The sequence below is a fragment of the Odontesthes bonariensis genome, chromosome 1 (assembly GCF_027942865.1).
Source record: "Odontesthes bonariensis isolate fOdoBon6 chromosome 1, fOdoBon6.hap1, whole genome shotgun sequence".
In the NCBI taxonomy this organism is placed as follows: domain Eukaryota; kingdom Metazoa; phylum Chordata; class Actinopteri; order Atheriniformes; family Atherinopsidae; genus Odontesthes; species Odontesthes bonariensis.
Genome location: NC_134506.1, coordinates 8,118,273 through 8,143,425, shown reverse-complemented (window position 1 = coordinate 8,143,425; position 25,153 = coordinate 8,118,273). Strand labels below are relative to the sequence as shown.

The 25,153-nt window shown below is 39.1% G+C and overlaps 1 protein-coding gene across 4 annotated transcripts in view; it reads right to left on the bottom strand.

Annotated features, from left to right (window-relative positions):
- znf536 (zinc finger protein 536) overlaps nt 1-25,153 on the bottom strand; it is a 203,555-nt gene that overhangs the window by 87,638 nt on the left and 90,764 nt on the right. For 3 of the 4 annotated variants that reach the window (XM_075469018.1, XM_075469139.1, XM_075469076.1), the window contains one exon: nt 123-2,416. In XM_075469018.1, the coding sequence (XP_075325133.1) occupies nt 123-2,415 (2,293 nt within the window). In that variant the 5' untranslated portion in view covers nt 2,416. Of the gene's footprint in view, nt 1-122; nt 2,417-4,698; nt 4,843-25,153 lie in introns of those variants that run through there. The other variant, XM_075469176.1, reaches the window with a different exon arrangement.

The window sequence follows — 25,153 nt, the reverse complement described above, 5'->3', positions numbered from 1 at the left end:
GATTATAAAAAACTGAAGGTAGTACTGTAGGACAATAAGCCAGCACTACTGAATGACACAAAAAATCCTTATTTATTGTATGTAATAAAAAACTGTTTTAATTTCATAACTTGCTCTCTTACCTGACGATGGTGAGGAAGGATGTGGGCTGTCATCTTGAATGCTTCCTGTTTGGGAGTGTCCTCCTCCTGCACCACTTTCTTCTGTCACGTTGGATGAACCAGGGGTAGTGGAGCGGCTAATGGATTGGGACTCGGGGTCACTGGCTGAGCCACGTCGTTCATCCAGACCTTGCTGAAGTACTTCATCAATGCCTCTCCTTTCTTTACCATGTATTCGGGAGTGGACTACCATTTGATGGTAGGTTCGGAAGACCCTGCCACAGTCAGGACACTCTGAAGGCTTTTCCTTCAGGCTAGACAGACTGGATAGGCTGTAGTCATTGTTTGGGCATCCTAAGCCAGACAGGGCTCCAGGAGTCTCAGCACTACCATGGTGGGGCATTAGCTCACGATGGCTTTCAAAGCCTCTTCCATCCTCCTTCATGGGAATCATGACTCCGCTAGAAGCCTTAGAACCCTGCAAGGTCTCAGATATCTGCTTTTGCTTCGAGCTATCACTGGAAGCAGTCAAGGAGTAGTCTTGTTTGTCTTTTGAGTAGGAAGCCAAGGCCCCTGAACCAACCATCTCATCTTCTTGTGCCAGAGTTATATGGGGCTGGTGCTGCTGATCTTTAGGCATGAAAGCCCTGTCCATATCCATACTACGAGCCATTATCTGCCAAGCTTGGTAGCTATTGAGGGAGTCCATCTCTGCCACTTTTGCAGCTGCCTGGAGGCGCTCCATGCAACTTGATTTGAGTGGAGGCACAAGATTGAGACAACCAAGGAGTGAGCGCTTTTCATTTTCGCCCAGCCCATGACCCATACCTCCAGCCATTGGTCCTAGCAGTTTTCCTAACATCTCTTTTTCCTTCATTACAATTCCTGCTTTAGCTAACATCTGGTGTTGGTCACTCAGGCCCTGTTTGTCTGGTGTAAGAAAACCTCCCTGAAGACAAGAGATATAGCGAGAATAAAGGTTGGCATGGGCTTCTTGAGCCAAGTTGCTCATGGTATTAACAGCAGCCATGTCTTGTTCACTAGGCTGGGGTGGCTTGCTCTTGATGGCCAGCTTGTTCAGATGCACCTTCATATGGTTCTTCAGGAACCAGGGTTCCTTGAAGCGACGCCCACAGATTTGGCAGCAGTGTTCAAAGGAGTCCTTGTGCTTTCGCATGTGACCTTTTAGGAACCAAGCTTGGCTGAACACCTGGCCACACACATCACAGCGGAATTCTGTGGCCGTCTGCATGCCACCAGCTCCTCCACCACCTTGGCCCTGTGTGGTTTCAGCTGTGATATGGGCTTTCTCTACATGACTTATCAGCTCCTCTTCATGGGAGGCAGCAAACTCACATAGAGTACATTTGTAGGGCTTATGGAGTATGCGGATGTGACGATCCAGTTCTTCACGCTTCTTAAATTTTCCTTTGCAGAAGGTACAACGAAAGCCTGTAGTTGGATTCAGGGACTGTTCATCCTGGGTGCCAGCTGGCTTGGGTGAAGAAGAGGGCTGGGAAAGTGTGTCTGGAGTGGCAAGGCCAGATGGGGGTGGGGGGCCACAGGCTGAACCTACTTGCTGCTGAAGAGTGTTGGAGCTGCTGTTAAGGCCCAGGTGGGGTGTTTGAGCTGTTTGAAGTAGACTGCAACTCCCTCTCATCTGCTTATCCCTCAAGATGGCCCTCTCCTCCAACTCATGCAGCAGCCTGTTCTCCTCTCGGACACGACCACGGCCTTTACCAAGATTTCCCAGCTTGTGGGTGCGGAGATGGATCTTTAAGTTGCCTTTCTGAGCTGCTCTGTGATCGCAATAGGGGCACTTGAATGGCTTCTCTCCTGTGTGTGTACGCATGTGCAGTGACAGGATGCTGTTAAAACGAAAGCGTTTGCCACACAACGGACATGGATACTTCCTATTCTTGCGAGCATCATCTTCGATATCATTCATTTGAGACATGATGCCCAAGTTCTGCCCATTGAGAAACTGCTGCAGATCAACACGCCCATTCAGCCCACTCAGTGCTCCTGCATTAATGTCTCGGTTGAGTTGATTGGCCAGCAGGGCCATCTGACTGCTAATAGGTTGACTAGCCAGTGCTGTGTGGTGTGTCTTCTCGTCCAACGGTGTGGCAGCCTTCTCTTCAGGAATCTGTTGTGGGCGGTGTATGTCAGGAAAGGCGTGTCCTAGCTGGGCAGTAAGCTGGTGAAGCTTCTGACTGATAGGATAACGGCCATTTAACACTGCACTGCTGAGATGGGGATCGGTGTCAGGCACCACTGATGATACACCAAGACATAAACTAGAGTCCTCCATCCTGTAGAATCAGAAAGACAAAAAGGTAAAATTTTAGAAATCATTCAGTTGTTGAGAATTTTTTTGAAATATTGCCGTTGTGTATTCTGGTTTTTCACCTACATGTTCATGAAAAATATCTGACTAAACAATGGGAAACAAAACTTTTGATATGTCACCCTGTACAAATATGATTCATTGTCTTTGGTGCACAAAAACAATCTTCAGTTCGAAGGGCCTAGAAGGCTGCTCCGACACCTTAAAAAAAGTTCAAACTTTTTGTTAAATGTAAAACCACTTTGGATAAAATAAGAACTCTGCAAACACCACAAGTCAAGTATAATCAAGCTACTTGTGCCTATCCTATCAAAATTCCTCCAATTACACGCGTTAATGACATAGAGCAACTGCATCGTCGGTAAGCCACTTCAATACTGGAATTATAGTATTTACATAAAACCAAGGGGATACTCCAATAAACATTGTTGTGCCACAATATTTCATTCAGGAGCCGTATTACATTTGATGTGAATCTTTTTGTTTCCTCTCTGCACCTTTCTTTTTCCTGAATCCTCTCTTCAACTGCCCTCTTCTCTTTACCTGACTCTTTCAGAGTCAATATCGAGGATGGAGAAAAAGTGAGTTGAAACAATAGCTGGTTGTACTGATGGGGTTTGCAATACATCTAAAAATGCACTGGATAATGCACTTCCGGAAAAAGGTATATATTTGAAAAAAGACCACTCGTTCAAGTCTGAGGGGAGTAAGATGGTAGCCATAACTTCCTTACTTGTCTGTTTATTAGATGGATTTTTCAGAATGGTTTGCATTGATCTACAAGGAAATTTTTGCACAAGTGGGGTATGGCTCAACTTGTTCTAGGTTTCTTATTCAGCTTTGGCTGAGGTATGGTCATCAAGTGATTTTTCTTTAAAAGTGATATCATTTTAAAATCTATAAGGTCCAGTATGATATCAAAAGGGCATATCTAAGTTAAATATGTGCCTGCGTGTACAGTGTACACTATATAGGCACAAAGGGCATAGAAGACTCAGCCCCTCTCTTTCTTTCTCTCCACCTACTATATATAACATAAGTATGTTAGACTAAATTGTTCTTAGTTCATTTGGCATCTTGATTACTTGAAAAATATTCTCTTTTCCCTCTCTCCTCTCAGTGGGAGGTTAGCAGACATAAGGGGTGTCTGTTCTTGTAGTCACTGGCCCCTCCAACACACTGTTGATGGTGGATTCTTATCTTGAGGACATGAATTACTCACTGTGACCAGTTTCCACTTGTGTTTAAAGGAATGTGACACTTGTGGGCTGCCCTTTGAATTCTTCTTATTTCTCCCCACAAGTATCATAAAGCAATTCAACTGAATTCATCAAGAATATAATGGTGTGCAATGTTCTGCTGACTTATATGTAACAGTTAGATATGCCTCTGTCAAAGCCTTCTTGAATCTACAACAGATCCTATGTGTTCTCATATGTCCAATAATAAGATCAATAGTCCAATAAATATATATATATATATACACCTTCCTGGAATACTGAGGATAGTAGACATCTTTAAAATGTCTTTAAATAATTGATTTTAAATTGTTTTTATTTGACACCCCAGTCTCCATTGCTGGTCGTGTATATTGGAGAAGACCTTATTTGAATAGGCCCTTTTTACAGAAGCGTCTGCCTTTTGGAATAGAATCTGTGATTTAAACTAGGTTGATGAGCTGTTGCTCATTTGGGGAGATAGCAGCTTGCCCTTTTCTTCAATTTGATTTCTGCCTTTATCTTTAACATATAACAAAGGCAGATAGACAATGGAATAATGTGAAATGAACTGACAAATCCAGTTTGTGTTTTTTACAAACGTATCCTGGCTGACGAGCGTATGCAAATGAGGCACATTAATATGCTTGCCTTGCTCCCGAGTCATTTTATATTTTTTCCCCTGATTAAAAAGGACATTTCTTATGTGACATCCCCCCTCTGCTCACATCAACACACACATGCAGGGGAATTTGAGGGTGGTGTGCAAGTAGGAACGCATAGACACATAGTCAGACACGTACTCAAACACAACCCTTTGACTACAGACAATAATTCAAGATGCGAATGCCCTCTAAAAGACACATTGAGTATGTTGCAACTTACCCAACACTCTCATTCTATTCTGACCATATCCTGTCAGTTTCAGGCACAATATCCATCACACATAAAGACCACTCTGTAAAGCAACATTGATAAAATAGAATCATGTTTTTAAAGGATTAAGACTTTCTTTTTTTTTCATTCTTACCGGTCATATTAAGGGAAGACCTGTGGCCCCTTTGCAACGAATATATCTCATTTTCTCTGGTACTGCCGTGTAGCTTTGTGTTTAAAAAACAGATGCACTCTGTACTTTTTTACTGGTACAGTATCTGTCTGCCGTTATTCTAACCTGTATAACCTTATCATTTCCTGGCATGTGCAGCAATGCTGCCTCATTAAAACTATTGGCTCCTCTGATACCTCTAAAACCACAAAGACTTCCTTTAGCATTTTCTCACGATGTGTTTTGTTCAGTTGTTGTCTTTATAGTTTGTGGTTTAATATTCAGCAAAGCACCACGTGCACCCGTAAACACACCAAATCCTCTGCACATTTATACATGCAAAGAAAGTGATTTCACTAGGTTTTTCTTCAATCCTCAGCTTAATTATAAGTGGTATCTGTAACACAATGGAAGTGTATTTCAGTCACCATTTAAATGTGCTCAGTTCATTTCTGTCTTATCAATAGCGGCATGCATCATAAATGCATATGGGATTTAAATGTGCTCCTCTCTAATTCTAACCATATGAATTATTGCACATAAAAGACACTTTCAATATTAGGAATTGTTACCTATTATATATTCATATTAAAATAAAGAATGAAAAACATCCTCTTCAACGTACTTCTTGAATTTGCTGTTAAGCTGGAGTTTGTGATAAAACTTTTCCCTGACATTTAAGACAAAGATGGGTGGGGGTGGGGGTAAAAAAAGATCGAAAAGCCATTAGTTAGACTTTACTTTGTTATTTTGGCATTTATCGACACAAATACCATCAACTTATCACAATGCAATTCCTCATTAAGTCCTCAGGAACAAATTCATAGCATTAAACAAATCAATCTTTTAAAACAATATGCTGAATTCAATCATTTTTGCACCAAATCCTTCATGACACAGGGGGGGTTTCCACTATAGCACTCTGATGTTGAAGGGAAAAAATGGGTATTTACCATATGTTACATGTGCTGAGATTAGAATGCTAAATATTTACTGATCAGACAAGTGCCAGGGACATTCAGATTTATTAAAAAGCTGTAAGTGTGTTTTCAGAGTACAAACAGATTTTCTTCTTCTTTTCAAAGATCAATTACCTCTTGGCAAAAGATAGTTTAGTTAGTGTTTGGGCTTTGGTAGGTAGATCACACCAGATATGAGTTTCTTCCTGTCTTGTGTTTTCTTCTATTGCAGTTGGTATTTGTAAGATGTCTAATTAATCCAGTAGAAAAAAAAGCTGCCTTTTTTTCCTCCCTCTCTCTCTCGCACTTGGACTTCACTCCATTATTACCTTCTGTAAAGAGATGCAAACACTCTGCACTTAGCCTCAGATGGAAAACAGTGACACACCACATGTTAAATTTAACTCAAACTCCATCCACTGTCTTGAGCCCTTTCATAAAAAAAAATCATAATGCTTCACTGTCTAAAGGATGTGGAGCTTCAAACTAGACTCTGCTTCAAATACAAACAAACTTTCTCAGTGAACATTTAAAAGCATACAAGTACAGTAAAATGTGAAAAATAATAAAGTGTGTCCTTCTTTTTACAAATAATTTTTTGTGTATAGTGGCCTGAAAAACCTTTACTTATAACAGACAGGTCAGAAACATGGATACCAACCACATTCTAATACCCGTGTTATGCTTTTGCAATCTGAAAGAAAGCAATGGTCAGCCTGTTGTAACATAACATAAATTAACATAAATTACATAAACATTGCGTATGCGATGTTATGTGCAGACTTTCTTGTCGGTGCAGGCCACAAGTGGTGAAGGTAGTCTGTGTAGATGTGTGCATTTTGCCACCATGTGTATATATTTGTATTTATATTTATGCTCATTCTGCAAATTTAACACTTCAAGACTCCATAATTTTGATTCTATTTTTGTACAACTGTCCTTGAGCCAAACGAAACGTAATTTTGTTCTATGTACACTTTAAGTGGATGTCTGAATGACAAATAAAAGTCAAAGTCAAGTCTTGTGCCATTTAGATTAATGTGACGTTACAAGGGTACCAACCAAAACAAAAAAAACATATTGAAAAAAAAAAAAACACTTCTCAGATTTACTATCCATGCACGGAGCATGTTTTCCAAATCTACTTGAAAGTATTATCAGAAAGTAGTATAGTAAGAAGAACCACATGTCCATGCACAAAGGAGTATAATTCTAGCCTTATAGCCTAATTTGTGGCTTGTAAAACCTGACACATTCCTAAACAATAAAACACATGAAAGTGAAACATTTCTTTTTCTTCACATAAACAAAGAATATCCACCAATTAAAAAATGCTAAATATAGTATATAGATCAAATATATATCATAACCACAGCTAAACTTGAATACTGAAAAATAACAGAAAGGCAGCAAGAATATGATGAGAGCACAGACTCAATAGATCTGTGACAAGTATGAATGAGCAGGAGGCTCGGTTTTTCCTTCTTTCTCTTGAACAATGTATCATTGACGGCTGTTTAAGAGGTCCTGTCAACAGGTAGTTCAACTTTCAGTTCATCCCCACTGATCAGGATGAGCCCTCCTGACAGCAAGAAAAGAAAGACACCGGGAGGGAGCGATAGGGACAGAAAGAAAAATGTTGTGGGTCTTTTTATCCGTCCGTCGCTCTGACAGCCTTGCAGGGGATGCCATGGGAGGAAGATCAATGCAGGACAAGCGGATTCCCACAGTTCATTGTTACAGGCTAGCCAAATCATCTTCCCAAGACAGCCGGGAGCTCAAAGCTTCCCTTTATGATAACCATCCCTGGTACTATTCCCACTATGATGATGATGACCTGCAGATGTCTCTGTCAGTGTGTGTGTATGTGAGGGTGTGTGCGTGAGTGTACATCTGTGAACACCTCTCCCCTCCTGAGTGTGCTACAATAGAGGTCACAGTGGCATGTCAGACCCCTGCAGCAGTGAATAAAGCAGAGCAATGAGTGCAGGATTAACAGTGTCAAACATTTGTTAAGAGGCCTGTCTCAGTAAAGGGGAGTAATGAGAGAAATAACCAATACATAAATTAAAAAATGAAATGAAAAAAATATGGTATATGACATATTAATAAGAGCAAACACATCTAATACTGGACTGTATGTAGTGTATCAATTCTACCACAATGGTTTATTTTGTTACTATGAATCAATTTATTGTTATTGCCACTCTCCTGTTCCTTTATTGTATCTATTCATTTGAGTTGTATTTCTACAACTCTTATGACTCTTATTTTACTTTGTCAAATCTGTACTCAACTCATACTCAAAATATGCTCCTATGTTTTGGAATGTACCTGTGTGGTTTGGTCTACTTTTTTTCTAGCGACTAAGTTTTTTTCCACTAAAATCTGTCAGAGAAACAGGGTACCATTCTGTGTCTGTCTGTATTAGACAACAAGCATTGCAGTGTAGAGCACTCACGCATGGTTAGACTATGGGAAAAAAAGAGGCCAGAGAGACAATGACCACAGTGTTTTTGTCATGGCTTACATCACTGGCCACTCTGTGCTGCATGTCAATGCTGCAAAACAGCAACACGCACACATACACACAAAGAAATCTGTGGGTCACATTTTGGGGCAACAAGTGAAGGTTTGCTATATTCAAAGTCCAGTTCAGTTTCACTCTGATTTCCAGGTGATTGGGACAGGAAAGAAACAAACAGAGAAAAGAAGAAAGTAAATGAATGTCAATACACCCTAGATAGCAGAATATCAGAAATAATTGCTGTTTTCTTCCACCCATGCTGGGCGCTTTCTGTTAGAGTTTTGCATAATGACTCCAGTTGAGGAGGGGGTGGCTATGAAGGTAATAGTTGTGGGTGTGTAGCAGCGGTAGAGGTGGTGCTAAAGGGAGGGGTTGTTGTGACAGGTGCTGAAATCCAGCTAAGGAGGCAAGGGAGACAAAGGTTCAATTTACAAAGAGGAGACTTTAATTGTTACCCAGCTAATTAAGAGAAGAAGGATCTTTTTAGCACTGTCAACCATTTACCATGTGCTGTGTGTGCATACACTGAGAGGTAACTTGTGTCTACAAGCCATATGAAGCTATAGTTAAGAGTCGTGTACGTGTGTTTGTTTACAAACAGGATGAGCTCCGCTTCAGCATAGAACATCTTGTCGTAGATTTTCTGCTGTAGGGAGTTTGGAACTTATTCTTTTTTTCAGCTAAAACAAAAGTATTATGGCTAATTAGCGGCACTCATTACAGGAAAAGAGTCAGGTAATTATTTTACATCATGCTGCCGATAATTGAATGATTCTTCAATGTCTGAATGTCTGTTTGAAAATATCCCCTCCTTTTTCTTTGAGGGAGATGAAAGAGAGACTGGATACAGGTATCCTACTGCTGCCATATGCTCTTGAATGAAAAAGCTTTACTGTCAAAGCAAATGGGATTTTTAAATATTGAAACTGCTGCATGTCTTTTTAATATGACCGTGTTAAATCTCTCTTTATTCCATCACTTTGACAAACTCCCCCTTTGTATCTTTCTTCTCTCCCATTTCTCTTCTCTTTTGTGTTAATCAGAAGAGTTTGAAAGAAACTTCAACTCTCTTGGTAGAACTTCTGCTTACTCTGCAACCATGCTGTCTTTTTTCTTTAAGCGGTTCGTTTCCTGTTTAAGAAAGCAAACAAATCTTATCAAAGCCATCAGGAAGCTGAGACTTGAGTGGAAATGCTTGTGATTATCTGCATATGTTACAATATATCTTTGTTGCCTTATAAGTGCTATTGTTCTCACATACTTTTAGTGTGACTGGGTAATTAGAGAAAAGTAGCATACTGTCTGCTCTCTCTCTTTTTACTTCAAAATTAGATATGTACAGTGATCTAACGTAGCACTTAATATAAAAGGAAAGAGAGTGAGGGCGTGAAAGAATTTCTACTTTAAGGCCAGAGTGTATTTATTACACACTAATTGTTGCAGAGGAAGTGCTTCAGAAGGGTGTGTTCTTGGGAGAGGGTGGAGGGCCTCAGAGACATAAGAGAGCATGTTTATCTATCAGACTTTATCAGAAAACAAAGTGGTGACTGCTCTTAAGATTAGACATGGGGGCTAGGGGAGTGGAGAGGGATGAAAAGGTTTACAGAAATAAATAGAAATAAAAGAAAGATTGATGACAACAAAAAGAGTGAAAGAGGATTAGACATGCCAGGAAAGTGATGTTTACATCAGTGCCAGTGACTTAGTCAAAGGCAGTAAGCGATTAGAGCAGGACGTTGGGTAAAACTTCAGAGAAACCTTTTTGTCCATTCATTTATATTTATTTATTTTATTATTTTTTTTGGTCATGGGAGTATTCTATTAACTGGACTATGAACAAAACACACTGTTATACAGTGCAAACACAAAGACAAAAAGCAGACACACATGAGACCTAATCATAGTATAAATCTATCCTATATTAAGATCACAAAGTCTGTAGAGGAAGTCGTATGTGCTGCAACTTCGCTACCTGGTAAGGTAACTTCCAAGGCTTTTGTCAAGAGAGTGAGGCTCGGAAGAGCACTGATACAAACTGTCCATGGAGCAAAATATATAGACAACTAACACTAGCACTTGCGGGCTAGCTTGGTTCGTTAGCTTGCACTAATATTTTATTCCATGCCCCACTTCTCCACATGAAACTCCAGCTAAGTAGTTTTAACGTAATCTTGCTGACAAATATATACGGACAGACAAATGGCACCTTGAAGGGACAACATGTAGCCTACACAACAGAAATATGTAAAGCAAATACCTCAAAGTGCCTTTTAGTACAATCTTACACTGAGTAACACCTTTTTAGGGGATAAAAACTAAGTGACATTAGTATCTCACATCTTTTTGCAACCAGAAGAGTAACACCCTTCTAGCAATTAGCGAAAATAAAAATATTAGACAATTGCTTAATTATTTTTGACCAATAACATTTATTTTTTTCTTAATACAGTCTATACATACACCTATCTGATTCCAACGTGTTTATCTTTGAGTGTTTAAAGATTATACTGATACTGAACTTCAAAGACAGGTCCTTTATAGCTTTCCAATATGGGGCACTTCTGCGATTATCAAGGGGTACCAGCTTAACCTTAGCTAATGTGAACACAGCAGAAAACCAGTCAACTGAAAGGTTAATCCTGAATGGAATATTGTTGAAAGTAACAGTAGAGGTTGACAACTAACAGCAATTTCTAACAGTTGAGATTATTAACTTAATTTTTAGACAAATGGATATGGATAAATATTCTGTTAAAACTGCAAAAAGTAATAAATAAAAGAGTTGACAAAAAAGGTTGTGAACCACAGCTTTACTGTGCTCTACACTTCCAGTTCTCACTTATGTAAGGGGAAAGAGGGGAAAGAATATAATAAAAAATGACCTAACCCTAAGGAAAAGCTTTTGAAATAAACCTTTACTAAGGCTACGTGCCCACGACAACGCTCTGAAGCCTAAACGCAGATGTCCGTTTTTTTCCTCCACAATTTATCTGCGTTCTCACGAGCGTCTTGGGGGTGGATATCTGTCTATCCATGGGAACAGGGAAAACGTATAAAACTTATAAAACTCGCAGTTTGCCGATGTAGTATGCACGCCCCGGATGTAGGTGGCAGTAGCAACAATACCAAATGCCTGTTTTGTGGCTACTTCCTCCGCGTCACTTGGAAGAATATGTGCTGGCTCATATGATCTAAATGACTCTCGGTCAAGAGTCTCGCCATTTGTTGGCATGATTCATGCATAGTATTTAACGCGGCTACTGCTACACGTTCATCCATATTGTTCTCAAAGGGCAGGCTCAAATTTGGCGGTAGAACGTCAGTAGGCCACTTCCAGATGCGTGTGCAAAAAAAAACGTGTGCAAAAAACGCACTTCTGCGTTTTGAACTGTTCCTACGGCGACGAGAGGTTGGAAAGTTTTCAAGATCTCCACTCTGGGGGGCGTTTGTGTTTTCTCCGTTTTGAACTCCTAAAAACGCCGTCGCCGTGTGCAAGATAGGCACATCTGTCGAAATGTTCCTCGTTTATCTGTCGTTACCGTTGTCGTGGGCACGTAGCCTAAAATTAAGTTATATGTCAAATACATTTATTCTGTATAACCAGTAAAAAATCCTTGCAAAGTGTGGTGTCAGTCTCCGAAGGTATCTGAGTCTGTCCCAGGATTCCTCTCATCTGTCTACACTAGAGCCTGAACTTGGAGCTGCCTGTCCTGGCCAACACTGCATTTTCCTCATTCCTCTCTCCCCTTCCTGACCTTTTAACACTGTCACTACCTCATTTTTTACAATAAAGGCAACAGTGAACTGCATTATTAAAAAGCATACACATTTTTGTCAATGTGCCTTGGTGATGGGCTAAGTTTATTAAGGCAGAGAATAATGGCTAAATCTTTTCTATTGTACAAATTGTGAACAAACAAACTACTTTTATATGTTAAAAGTTATATGAAAAAGACTTTCTTTTTCACAAGACACAAATATACTCACAGGTCCATGCTAAATGGCGTTCTATCTGCTTAACTTGAAAGACTGCTGCTATATAGTTAAAAACTAATCAGCTGTGTTCATCAGGAAATGGTCATTTTTATTCATAAGATACACAGCACATTACTTTCAATGTTGTTGCTTGGAGGTTACTTGGACTTTGCAGCTTTTATTGTGAATGACTGAAATAGCTTAACATTGGGAGAAGACAATCTTGCCACAACACGCTTCCATTGTAGCCAGTTGCTAACTGTTGTTCCTGCCTCTTGAAGCAGTGCTGAAGAGGTTGCCTCAAGTTCTGTCCTCGCACAGACACAATGCTCCGTGAGTTCCGGAGCAGGCTTAGGCTGTGGGATGTAGGCCGTGGTACGAGTTGGAGCCGGGGTGTGGATGATAATAATCTCCGTGCCCTCCACGGTCTCCCATCACCTCGAAACCCCCTCTGCCTCACCTCTCTACCAGAGCCCCCCATCTCCCCGCAGCTCCACCATGCTCCTTCCATCCCTCTCCATATTTTCTCCCCCTGCATCTGATTAAGTTAACAATGTGGTGTTATTTGCATGCTGATTTTTTAGACCCCACCACCCCACCTACTCTCTCTCTATCTCTCTCTCTTTCAATTCTCTGACAAACAAGAGAGGCAGGATCAGAGTAATGTGATAGCACAGCAGCCAGCCAACGCAATCTGCCTCAAAGACCAGGTGTTCGCAATCCACCTCCCTCTTAATTCCTAGCTCCATCATTTCTCTTGTTTTTATTCCTGTTATTTCTCTCTTTTATTCCCTACCCCAGTTCTTTTTCTTCGTCTCCTCTCATCTATCCCTGGTGTGTTTATAAGGTTGTATTATAATCAAATCTAGAGCAAGGGAGGCCTGTCTTTTTTTATTAATTATAGGCCACAGCTGATGTGAATGTATTCCAAAAGCATCTTCAAAATAGGTCGGCGGTACAGTTTGCTATTCTTATCACATTTAAATGTCAACATGGTGCAAAGCCCTACAAATTAGTTCAGGCAGGCTTCAACCCCCATTTAACATTTAAAGCGCCATTCTGCAGGGCTCAAAGAGCGATTTAAATCAGTTTACACATACAAATATATACAGATACAGTGCTTTGCATTTCAAACTTCTTGTCTCAACACAGACATTTAACTGCCAACCTTTGTCTAAGAGGATTCAGTTCACCATACTATGGTGTGGCAGAATTTCAGAGAGAAAAAAGAGATATAAAAAGACAAAATGCATAAGCTTTTATGAACAATACATTTGCATGCTTCAGTCAATCAGAAAAGATCCCAGTTTTCAACACAACCAGCATAAATCAACTGTCCAGATGAAAAAAACAGAAGACCAAGACGTTTTCTTGAATTGCAGTTTATCAATGCTAAACAACAACAATGATCTGAAATACATCTGCTCATATGCGGTGCCAACTAACCCCTGTAGAGCAGCCGAAGACAACAGAAGCATAGCACTGTTGTTGTACATGTTACTGGCTGAGCATACCAAACAGAGTTTAGCTATCTCACGTACAATCCATGATAAAAAAGTAGAAATTAGCATTCTCAACAAAACATAACTTCATGATCCATATTTTAATGCAAAATCTGAGAAGGCTTGCTGTGAAATATAAGCTTGACCTGTTAGCTGTGACTGAAGGACATAATTGAAGAAATAAAATATCAGTGAAGTTAGGAACCATTGCCTGGACTTGCGTATTAAAAAAATATTCCTTAAACTTTTAATCAAACCATCAAACAACAATACAGAGACCATCTCGAGTAGCAAACAAGAAGAAAGGCAGGATATACAACTTACTGCCCAACAGAACAAATGATTCCATAAGAAATCAGGTTCAGTCATTAAAAATAGTTTCTAATGTTCACAGCCTTAGGTCTATTTCCTTAAAACATACATTTTATAAATCTTTGTTTGACAGTATGGTTATTCTTTAAAAAAAAAAAGATTTGAGTGTGCGATTTATGCACAAAAATAGTTCTTCACTTACTTGAAAACAAAAGTGACTAGTGGACACAGTCCATGTAGTAATTCTTTTCCACAATATATTTTGGGAACCAAAATTGTTATATATAAATTTAACTTTTAGATCGGATTGGTAAGGGTGTTTTCAAGAGAGTTTAACACCGTCAATTAACTGTTAAAATTCATGAGATTTTTTTGCGATACTGGGCTGTATCTCTGTGTCCATTCCTAACACTTTAAACTGAGGAGGATAAGAGGTGACTCTTACAAGAAAACAAGTAATGGGCATGTTTAAACTCCACATGTCCAAAATGTAGTAGTGTCACAGTAAACAGAAAAATTGTGTATGGTAACATTTTATTTCACATGGTCTCTTGTTAAAAACCTGTAACCAGGATTTCAATAATATTTAATCATAGTTGGGTCAAACAGAGCTCAACCATGGTTGCCTTGTGTGACAGTCCACAGTGTAACGGCATCGTCCACCCAATATTTTCTCTCTATAAAGGTATTTCAGCATGTTTCAGTTGTTCAATATCACTTTTGTTACAGTTTCATGTAAAATAAAAATAAAAATAAAGTTACAATGTGCAAAGAAAGACATAGATATGTCACATTTGTGGAATCAGTTTTTAAACAGCAAAGCATAGGCATGCAACAAAAGGAAATGTAGTGGGTTTTTTTTTTTTACAGTTTTTAAGCTTTTATTGAAAAACTACAATAGACGTTTTCCCACTGTGGATTAATGAAGCTATTAGACATTGTAAAGTTAGACTGCACTGGAATTGTACAAACAGAAAGTGGACCTTGTTAATTACATTACTAATTATTTTAGCTTGTTTAATGTGTCAAAATACTGCAGTGACTTTTATTCACAAGGTTTTCCCTGCACTGTCAGTAGCTTTTTTTAAAAGAAACAAATAAAGTCTAAGTCATCAACCTTTCAAACTGATAAATCCCTCAAGCCAAATGATGGCACAGTATATAAGTGCAAAAGCAGTAAGTCCAGTGAACATGTTTTGATCCTAACTGGGTACCAAGTTGCCTTAGTAATTGTGTATTTTCAACCACCCTTCACACACACACATAAGAGCCCCCAAGTCAGAGCAGGTTATGATAGGGGAAAAGGGTGCTGTACCACCTTTGGGAAAAGTTGGCCCCATCAAGCTGTTTCATGCCATTTAGATTTAGGATCAGCTACTAGCCCGAGAGACATTCACACAAGAACAGAGCAGTAGGCCTGTTATGAGACCTTCTATGCATCATTATGCTGCTGACCCCAGCTTTTCCAATGACTCCATTAATGTATAGCAGGAAATGACTCAAGGGGTAAAAAAAAGAATCATGAAAATGGAAATTACAAACATAGATAAGACAGTCCCAAGAAGTATATTCTGAAAATGTAAGAAGTCTAAATGGTGATGCCGAACACTAATACACTCTTCTGTTGAGTGAAGTCCGTTTTAGTTATTTATCAGTCTATTGTTACACTATGTACGACTTTACACAGCCTAATATGAGAATAAGAGCCAGTGTAGGGGTCACAGAGAGATTGAGTATCAGCTTACAATTGCCCTCTTACATCAGCATAAGTAACTGAATCCAAAGCACTAACTAGCTTACAGGAGACCCAATCCCTCTGACTGGCTTTCCTCTACCTCTAGGCTTTACGATGACTCTTTCCCATCCAACCTAAATGCTCTATGGGTGTGCCTAATGCAGACTCGCTGAAATGTCAAAGCATTATATATCCTTTTACACACAGAGTGGCCCCTAAGGGTTTAATTGACTATGCTGTAAAGTGAGTTCGAAAGCCACGAGAGAGTGCGATGAAGATGAATATGTTTCATTAGCAGGCAAACAGAGCCTGATGGCTGGAATAATCATTGAGAGAGGAGGAAGAGTCTAACATGGATGAAAAGTACATATATTCATTCACAATTCACAATGAAATGTACCGGCATGGCTGACCACTCCTTGGTTTATTACTTTCAGTGAATTTACTAGGTTATTGATTTACATTTACTTGTGTTCTTCTCATTTTCTTTTCTTCTCCTCAGGTTGGCTTCCGTCTTTCTCTGAACCAAACAAAAAAGGAATAAACCTCTAAACAACTGCCTGATGACTTCAAAAACTTGTCAAAAAAAGAACAGGGCAGAAGACAGAGAAACGAGAAAGGGCCTCGCTACTATCCTGCAGCCTTCGTTTACCAATTACACTGAGTACCTGCTGACAGGTGGGTTATCACAGTGTCTGTTTCGCCACCTAACTTCTCTCATCTCAACCTGTCAATTTTGGTGACAACAGCATCCACTGATACAGTTTACCACATGCGAAGAAGAAGAAGCTCATTGCATCTCCAGGCAAACAAACGATACAAAAGGAAAGGAGAATAAGAAGGAAGGCAGTGCACTTTGGCCTCTGGAATCAACCTATGATTTAAGAAACGCTGAAGAGCAACACAAGTTCATTCATTTCATACATTTTTTATCCCATTCTGGGTGAAAGGGGTGCTGGAGCCTATTGCAGCAACCATTCAAGAGGTAGGGTACTCCCTGGACCGGTCACCAGTCCATCAAAGAGCCAATACAGAGACGAATGAAACAAAAAAACACAAGCTGAAGCAGCTATTTTGACATCTGAGGCACGTTTGCAAGGCTTGTTCAATATGACATTATGTGAGATGCTGGTTTAACTTATTTGAAACACAGAGGATTTGAAAAGATTTCACTGTTATCTTAATACAAAGTAATAGATGTAAATAAAATAAAAATGTGCAACATTATGGAGATCCTTCTAAAAAGAAATTCTGTACATGTGAATTTCTTGTCACACTAATACACTTACAATGTCTCTCTCCCATACCTGCTCTGAATCACCACACTAGGGAGGTTCTAAAGAACCCCTATGCCCCCCACCGCCTACCCACTTTCCTCTGTCTTTCCTCTCAGAAAGCCAGCCAGCCAACAAACGTGACTGAGACAAAACATAACCATAATGACTCATTAAAGGGAATAGAGACGACTTGGGAAAACAAAGCAGCCTTCACTGGGCTGTCACTGAAACTCCTGTGGTGGTACGTCCTAACTCCAGCTGGTGACAAGGAGGCAAAAATGTCTTCCTCCCACAGAAACTTGCATCGGTTTAGGGTGTTTTGACTGCACTCAACATGGCTCTATTTGTTCTGTGACAAATCTAATGTGTTCTTAGCAGAGTGACAGACCACTATATTCCTGAGAGATGAGGAACGTGTGTGTTAACCTCTGTTATAGGCAGGGTGTATAATTTAAGAGGTGCAATACAAGTTTTGCATGTTTGCAAAAAAATTCTTCTTTTACCAGGTTCTCTTTTACATAGGGTAATAGCTAAAATTAGGCTAAATTTGGTTACAAAAGTTAAATTATTTTTAGACATCTGGGCTTAGTTGAAGACATTGACAATACATTTACATCTAGCCCAGATTTCACAATGTTTAGCAAATACATTGATGGTACATTTGTGGGAGTAAAACTCCCTTTCAACTTTCAACTTAGAACCACCTCTCACAAATCATTGAATTAAACTACCACACAGTTCCATTTTTCACAGGCCTATCATATTTCCGATTAAGGGCCACATTCTGCACATGAAATAGTCAAAGCTTTAAGTCCAAAATACGCTTGATCCTTTTCTTCTTTCTTTTTCTTTCTTTCTTTATTACATCTTTTTTTTATATTCATGTATTCAACTGCCACCTTCACCATGTCCCTGGATATTCTATAGGGTTCCATATTTTCAACAATTCATGTTTATAATAAATGCTTTGAAATATCAGCTTTGTGTAATAAGCACTAAACTGCTTGGACTAAAAGTGTTTAAAATATAGTTAAAGATACAGTATATTGCCAAAAGTATTCACACACACCCATCCATCCATTTTCTATACCCGCTGAATCTGTCGGTCGGGGGGGGGGGCTATATTCACACACCCATCCAAATAATTAAATACAGGTGTTCCAATCACTTCCATGGCCAAAGGTGTATAAATTCAAGCACTTAGGCATGCAGACTGCTTCTACAAACATTCGTGAAAGAATGGCTCGCTCTCAGGAGCTCAGTGAATTCCAGCGTGATACTGTGATAGGATGCCACCTGTGCAACAAGTCCAGTCTTGAAATTTCCACGCTTCTAAATATTTTACAGTGAACAGTCAGTGGTATTATAACAAAGTGGAAGCAATTGGGAATGGCAGCAACTCAGCCATGAAGTGGTAGGCCACGTAAAATGATAGAGCGGGGTCAGCGGATGCTGAGGCGCATAGTGCGTAGAGGTCGCCAACTTTCTGCAGTAAATTGCTACAGACCTCCAAACTTCGCATGGCCTTCAGATTAGCTCAAAAACAGTGCATAGAGAAATTCATGGAATAGTTTTCCATGGCCGAGCAGCTGCATCCAAGCCATACATCACCAAGTGCAATGCAAAGCGTCGGATGCAGTGGTGTCAAACGCTTTATTTTTGTGCCCCCAGCCAACTAGCCGGACTACCTTCGTCAACACCAAAACGAGGCCGGAACTCGGCTCACAGGATGCAGTAGGGGGTAAGTCAATGTTCATGCATGATATTGCTAGTATGGGATGTCATACAGCTTCATGTCAAAAGAGGAGAACTATCCCTTTAAGTATGAACTGTTAGCATTGAGGTCACCCCACTGTGACAGTATAAATTTGAAAAAACATCATCAAGTTTAAATGTCTGCTCCAATTAAATACTTGCAAGGATTTACATGTATGCATGTGTACACACTCGCAAAAAATGGTTCTGTAATTATGTGGTATCTCCCTGTTTAACTGAGTTGAAATTTGGTGACAACATAATTTGCTTTAAACTTTTTCAGTGATACTTCTATAATATTCACAACTTTTAGTTATACTCTCTACCCTCTTTGGAAGAGGAAGATCACCTTAATTCTATGTATTTTATTCACATATGTACACACACACGCAACAATTTTTCTTTTTGGCTATGCAGCTTCTTTGAACAATGAGGAAATAGTTACACGTGTTTTGTGTGTAGCATCTGAAAGGCTCCTTGAAAATGAAAAAAAGGGAGATTCTTTACTACAGGCATGTAAACAGGTCAAGAATTTGTATATATTTGATAGTTTATGCAGCTGTGGTTAACTATACTCACACAGAGAAAGAACATGTAGAGACAGTAAGTAAATACCTAATAGTAAGCTTCTCTTCATCTAAATGTTTGATAATAACTATTTGTACAAGTCAAATAAGTGGCAATCAGTACTTAGTAGGACATTCTGTATATTCTGTGCACTATCCTTTTAGCTTTCAATCTCTGGAAGCGCTTCAGCTTTTGAAATACATCACATTGTTACCTGAGCAAAATTGCTGTGTACAACTAAACCCAGCACCTATTTGCAGTAAAGCGCAGTAAAGTGATTTCTGCCTGGCAATCCCACAGTCATTAAGGAAGGCCAATGCCTAAACTTCTCCCTGGCAATATTGTGTCTGTAATGCATGGAGACAAGTCATAAGAGGCTTATGGCTCATGTATCTGACAGTCCCTATTTGTACATTTCAAGAAGAGATGGACAAAAGATTAAAAAAGAATAATTAACCATTTCATGCCTTCTTAATTATTGTGAATTATACCTCTGTGTAAGCTACTTTAAAAATACCCTCCAACTACCAAGAGGCCTTAAAATCCAACTTGTAAATTAAGAAAAAAGACACACACACAGAGAGTGCACACTAACATCCTTTTTCACAGAACAACCAAAAACTGAATCTGACACTTTTTTGAAAGTGGGCCAAACCACATGTCCATCTGCGTATTTTGGGATCAGCCTAATTCATTGTGATGACAGCATTTAAAAAGGGGCAAAATTTTAAGAAGCTGGAACTGAACACACAGAGAAAAGCTATGACAGAAGGGAAGGCCACGGGGAATATAAGATGAATCACAATCTTCAGGGGAGTTCCAGGAGAGAAGAAAATGCTGAACCTCAATAGCATCAGCATCTTGGGTAACATTATAACAGAACTTGGATTTCTTTGACAAGGGTGATGAAAGATTTAGTTTTTTCTTTTTGGGTGTGTAACTGTTTTTGTGTACTCCCAAGAAGGCATAAGTAAAAACAATGAGAGGAGGAAGAATGGGATGGGAAGAAAACTATGCTTGGCGAGCAAACCAAGAAATCTCTATGGTGTTGAGATACAGCAGGAAAAAGACACCAAGACTATGTTAGAAAGTGACCCATGTAAGAATCAGTTGTAAAAAAATAAAAATAAAAAAGGAAAAACATATTTAAGGAAATAAATGTTCATGGGACAGACTTAACCACAAAGAGGCCTGTTAATTGTGAGAAGTCTAGTTTTATATGATGGGTAATAGCAAAGACACTTTATATTTTCATTATGTATAAAAACAGTAACTTCAAGTTCATATATGTACTATGATTGCAAAATTCACTATGGTGACTATGACTATGGTTTTTCAATGGATTGTAAGAAAAAGAAAAAAGAAAAATTAAGAAATTCTGTTGGAGGATACAAATTCACTCTCCAATGCTATCAAGCAGGATCAAAGACTAAACTATTTGGTTCAACTGCCAATCACAGGTAAACTAAAACAATTTTCTATCTTTTTTTCTCTTTGATGAATGGTTTTTGTGTCATATGTGAGCCTTGGAGATATACATATTTCCTCTTTTAGCTTAGCTGATGGTCACACCCATGTGCATCCATGATAATCATAAAGCTGCAAATAATCACAAACTAATACCTGATCAGAAGCTTGCAGCATAAGCTTTCAATGTAGATGTTACACTTAAAAAGCCATTTTTGGACAAAAAGAGTCTTCCCAGTTGGAACCATAAGAGTTAACATTGCAAAATGGAAAATGCAGCTTTCCATCAAAGAAATATGATTTATGATTTATTTCAAAATCCAATCACAATATTATTTTAACTTTATAAATTATCTCTAATACCTAGGTAAGACCAAATTAATGAATAGAATAAAGTTAAAAAGAGTACTCCAAGCATTGATCTCAAACACGTGCTTGGGAGTTGGGTGGTTACTCCCCGCCTCTCCTCTGACCTCCTGGTTTATTTGTTAAAAAAGGAGCACAGCATAAGGACATGTCTTATTACAGAATTCTATATATATATATTTTTTTACTGTACTTGGAAAAGTGTACATATAAGCATAAAAGTACACTTTATACATACACTTGCAAACGGATGTAAAGGGTATTGACCAAGTGAAGAGTATGAGAAAGCATTGCCTAAACATTTTAATTTTGAAAGAGAAGCAGATAGTCAAACAAGGAAAATTAGAGGTATGCCCCTTTCACTCTAAGTTTCAAGCAAATTTAAGGTATATTTTGTTCTTTACTACAGCACTGTATGCCTTTTAGAAATATAATAATTTATAATTTACTATTTCAGTCTCACGACTTTGGTTTTAAGTCACTTAGCAAAGCCTGTGTTCTCAGCTGATTTATAACAATGTATTATTACAGATGAAACTTCAAGGCAACATAAAGTAGTTAAAATTAAGTGATAAGAAATTAATCCACCACTAAAATAGTCACGAAATGTAACAATGCTACCCAATAAGCAATGACGTTTTAACAATTTACCACAATGAAACAAAAACACACTAGATAAATTTGAACATAGATTCACATTGTGTCTAATCCGGTTGTCTCCAACTTGGGGTCATTTCCACCATGTAATAAAACATAGCATAATTGTCTTTCAGTTAAGAAGAACTAAAAATACAGAGACAATAGCTCTGAGATGAGCAGAGGCAAAAAAGAGAGAAAATGTTTTGTCCTTCAGCTGTGTTTTTGCTCCACTTTCCTACCCCATGCCATTGACTGCAGAATAAACGGATATGTGAATTAAACTCCATTGTTTTAAAAGATCTGGTTCTAAATTTGGGTACCACTCTTGTTCTCCCCTTAGTGTGAAAGAATTTGCTAGCTGTGTTTGTATGTTTTATTGTCCTCCTTTCCCTTGTCCTTCACTGTCAACTCAGCTACATACATTTATATTGTGTGAATTGGTGTATCTGTATAGACATTGAGGCAAGACAAAAAAAAAAATACACATGCATATAAGTCAGCCAAGCAGTTTTTGCAATTAGAAAGGACACAAAAATAATTACCCGGCAGTGCAGTCAGTCGACACATCTTGAGTCAATGATGCACGGGTCACGTGTTTAATAAAAAAGGTTAATCAGTTGTTAATCAGTGGATTAATAACATGTTTCTTTCTTTACAAAACCATTATTATTATGCTATAAATATTTAACACCGATAGGTCTTCTTTATTTTATTTCATTGACTTTTTTTTGGGTGACAGAGACAGTGTGGGGGTGGGTGATATGTGTTTGATGATGCAGGGAAGAGTGAGCAATATCCAGACATTAATGTGCATTAATCATGCTTTGGTGAAGACAAATAAATTCATTCATGTTTATTAATACAACCTTGGAGAAAACAATACTCTTTACATTATTCACTGAGTTATTAATAAAGCATTTATGAACAGCAGGACCACAAAGCATGGAGTACAGCGAGAAGACATATGAAAAGGAGGAAAGAAAAAAGAAAAGGACTAAAAGAGGTAGGATAGAACCACAATGCATGAAGCAAAAGTTATGTGTTTAAGATAAAGAAAGATGTTATGGGGACAATAAAGTGCGCATATATATGTGAATATGTGTCTGTGTGCGAGTAAAGTGGAGTGAGAGTACTTTGCCACTAGAAAGCTGGGGGTTAAACAGAGATTTTCTGCCCTCACTCTTTTTTTCTCTGTGACAAATTACCCTGCACGTTTGTTAATCAAAGCAAAACAAATATTGCTTTTCATTCGCTCCATTTGTTTGAATGAACATACAGACATTCCCAAAATACTCATTCCCAGCTCAAATGTAATTAAATTGTGCCTTTAGTGAAAACATGCAGTGGTACTCCAATTAGTTGTGTTTTTGTCATTGGTAAAGACGAGAATGGCAGTGGGTGCGCCCCGGGCACCTCAGTGTCCCGACTTGGAAGCGTGTCTTAGCATGCGGGGTGGGTTGAGTGGGGAACGTGTTTGTTAGACAATGTCTGGGTGCACAGAGCTGGATGCAAAGACAGAACAGAGGTATTTGCAGAGTTGCTGGACGATTTATTGATCTTATCAGTTAAATCAAAGTACAAACCATGGGGTGGTTCCTAAGCACTGTTCTGTTGTTCATCTGTTTATATATCTCCTAATCATTCTCTTCTCCTCTGCTTTTGTTGCTTTTTTTTCTCATTAATTTCTTTGTCTTGAGCTCCAAATTGTATTTTTATTGAAGTGCTGTATGGATTGCTCAGCAAAATGTCATCCGTCAAGCTGTCGATTCATCCTTTCATTTAATGATCACCCTACCTGATATGCATTTTACATGGCTCCATGTCTCTTTAATGAGAATTGATGGAAAGCAAATAATGCTGGAACCCTTTAATATGCATGTCTCACTGATGGATGTGGTCATTTTTTTATACATACAGCTGTCCTTAGCAACATGGCTTTGTGTTGTATGCACCTGGATGAATATGTCTGCAGAGATGGCTCAATGTGAGTTACAGACGGGCTTACAAATGAGCCTGAACAATCTTACTGCTAGAGTCTCTCACTTGCCTCGTCTTCATAATCTAGGTGTAAGGGGGACGAGGAAGAGACTGAGTGAACAAGACAAGGAGGAAAAGAGAAGCTGGAAATGACAAAGTCAAAAAGAAAGGGAAAATAAAGGTAATTAATAAAAAGAAAAGGATGAAGAGCTGAAGCCTCAAAAAAGGACAAAGTGAAACCAAAAGAAGAGGAAAGAGAGAAAGAGAGGGATGGCCATCCAATGTGGGTTCTGTTAAACAGCGATTTCATCATGTGATTTTGGGGGTGGGGTGTCTGTAGCAGCTCTAAAACACATAACTTTTTACAAAGTGAAAATCAAATATTAAAAATGACAGGCCTTGTAAGTGTGCTGAGTGAGCTCGGGTCACGGAAGGAGGGAGGCGCGGGCGGCTTGTCAGCTACTATCTGTCAGGGCGAATTAGAAACAATCAGGGCCGAGTGAAAGGGAAGGTGATTGTTATTAAGCGGCGGGGCCCTGTGAGCGGGCTCCCCAGATGTGGCTGTGCATATAAAAGAACAGGAAGCCGGCAGTTTAATTCAGGAAACTTGCCGAGGCAGGCAAGCAATGCCACAAAGGAAGAAAGGGGGGCAGCCAATGCTAGGAGGAAGGACAGAGGATACAGGGGGGATGGGGATGCATGTTGCTAAAATGTTGAAGTTACTTTGATTAGGCCTTTTGTGGAAATTTGCAATGAGGCTTTTGTTCACTAGTCTTCTATCGATGTCCATATTTTACGAGGAAGTAGGCAGGACATAGAGAGAGCAAATGGAAACAGCAAAGATGAAATCTTGATAAGTTGTCTATTACTCATACACAGTAATCAACCCCTTGAACATTCTCCCAGACACTACCTAAACTGCTGTCAGTGTTTGGTTATATGGCACGCAAATATTTTCTCAGGCACTTGGGGACAAGTACATAGTTGGAGATGTCCAAAACATTTACTCCTCTGTTAATCCTGCTACGTGTCAAGTTGCACCCTCCTGTCCTTTCAAAACTAACACAGTTCCCCGCCTGGCAGGACAGGAATGGGTAAGCTCCCGGGTGCTGGGCTTGGTGGGGCCAGGTAGATACATACAATATGGTAGTCAGGGGAGAGTGGTTGAATTGCAGTGACAGGGAATGACTTCAAGCTTCAGCTTCAAAGGTGCACTGGGCATTGCGACACTTTGAAAACAACACTGCCACAGAAACTGGCAAAATATCAAAGAGAGAAAAAATATTTACTTGATATTTCAATTTGACTTTTTATTTGTTGGATGGATATTAAGTAAGTCTGATTATTAATAGAGGGTTTATTTGACTGTACTGGGAGCC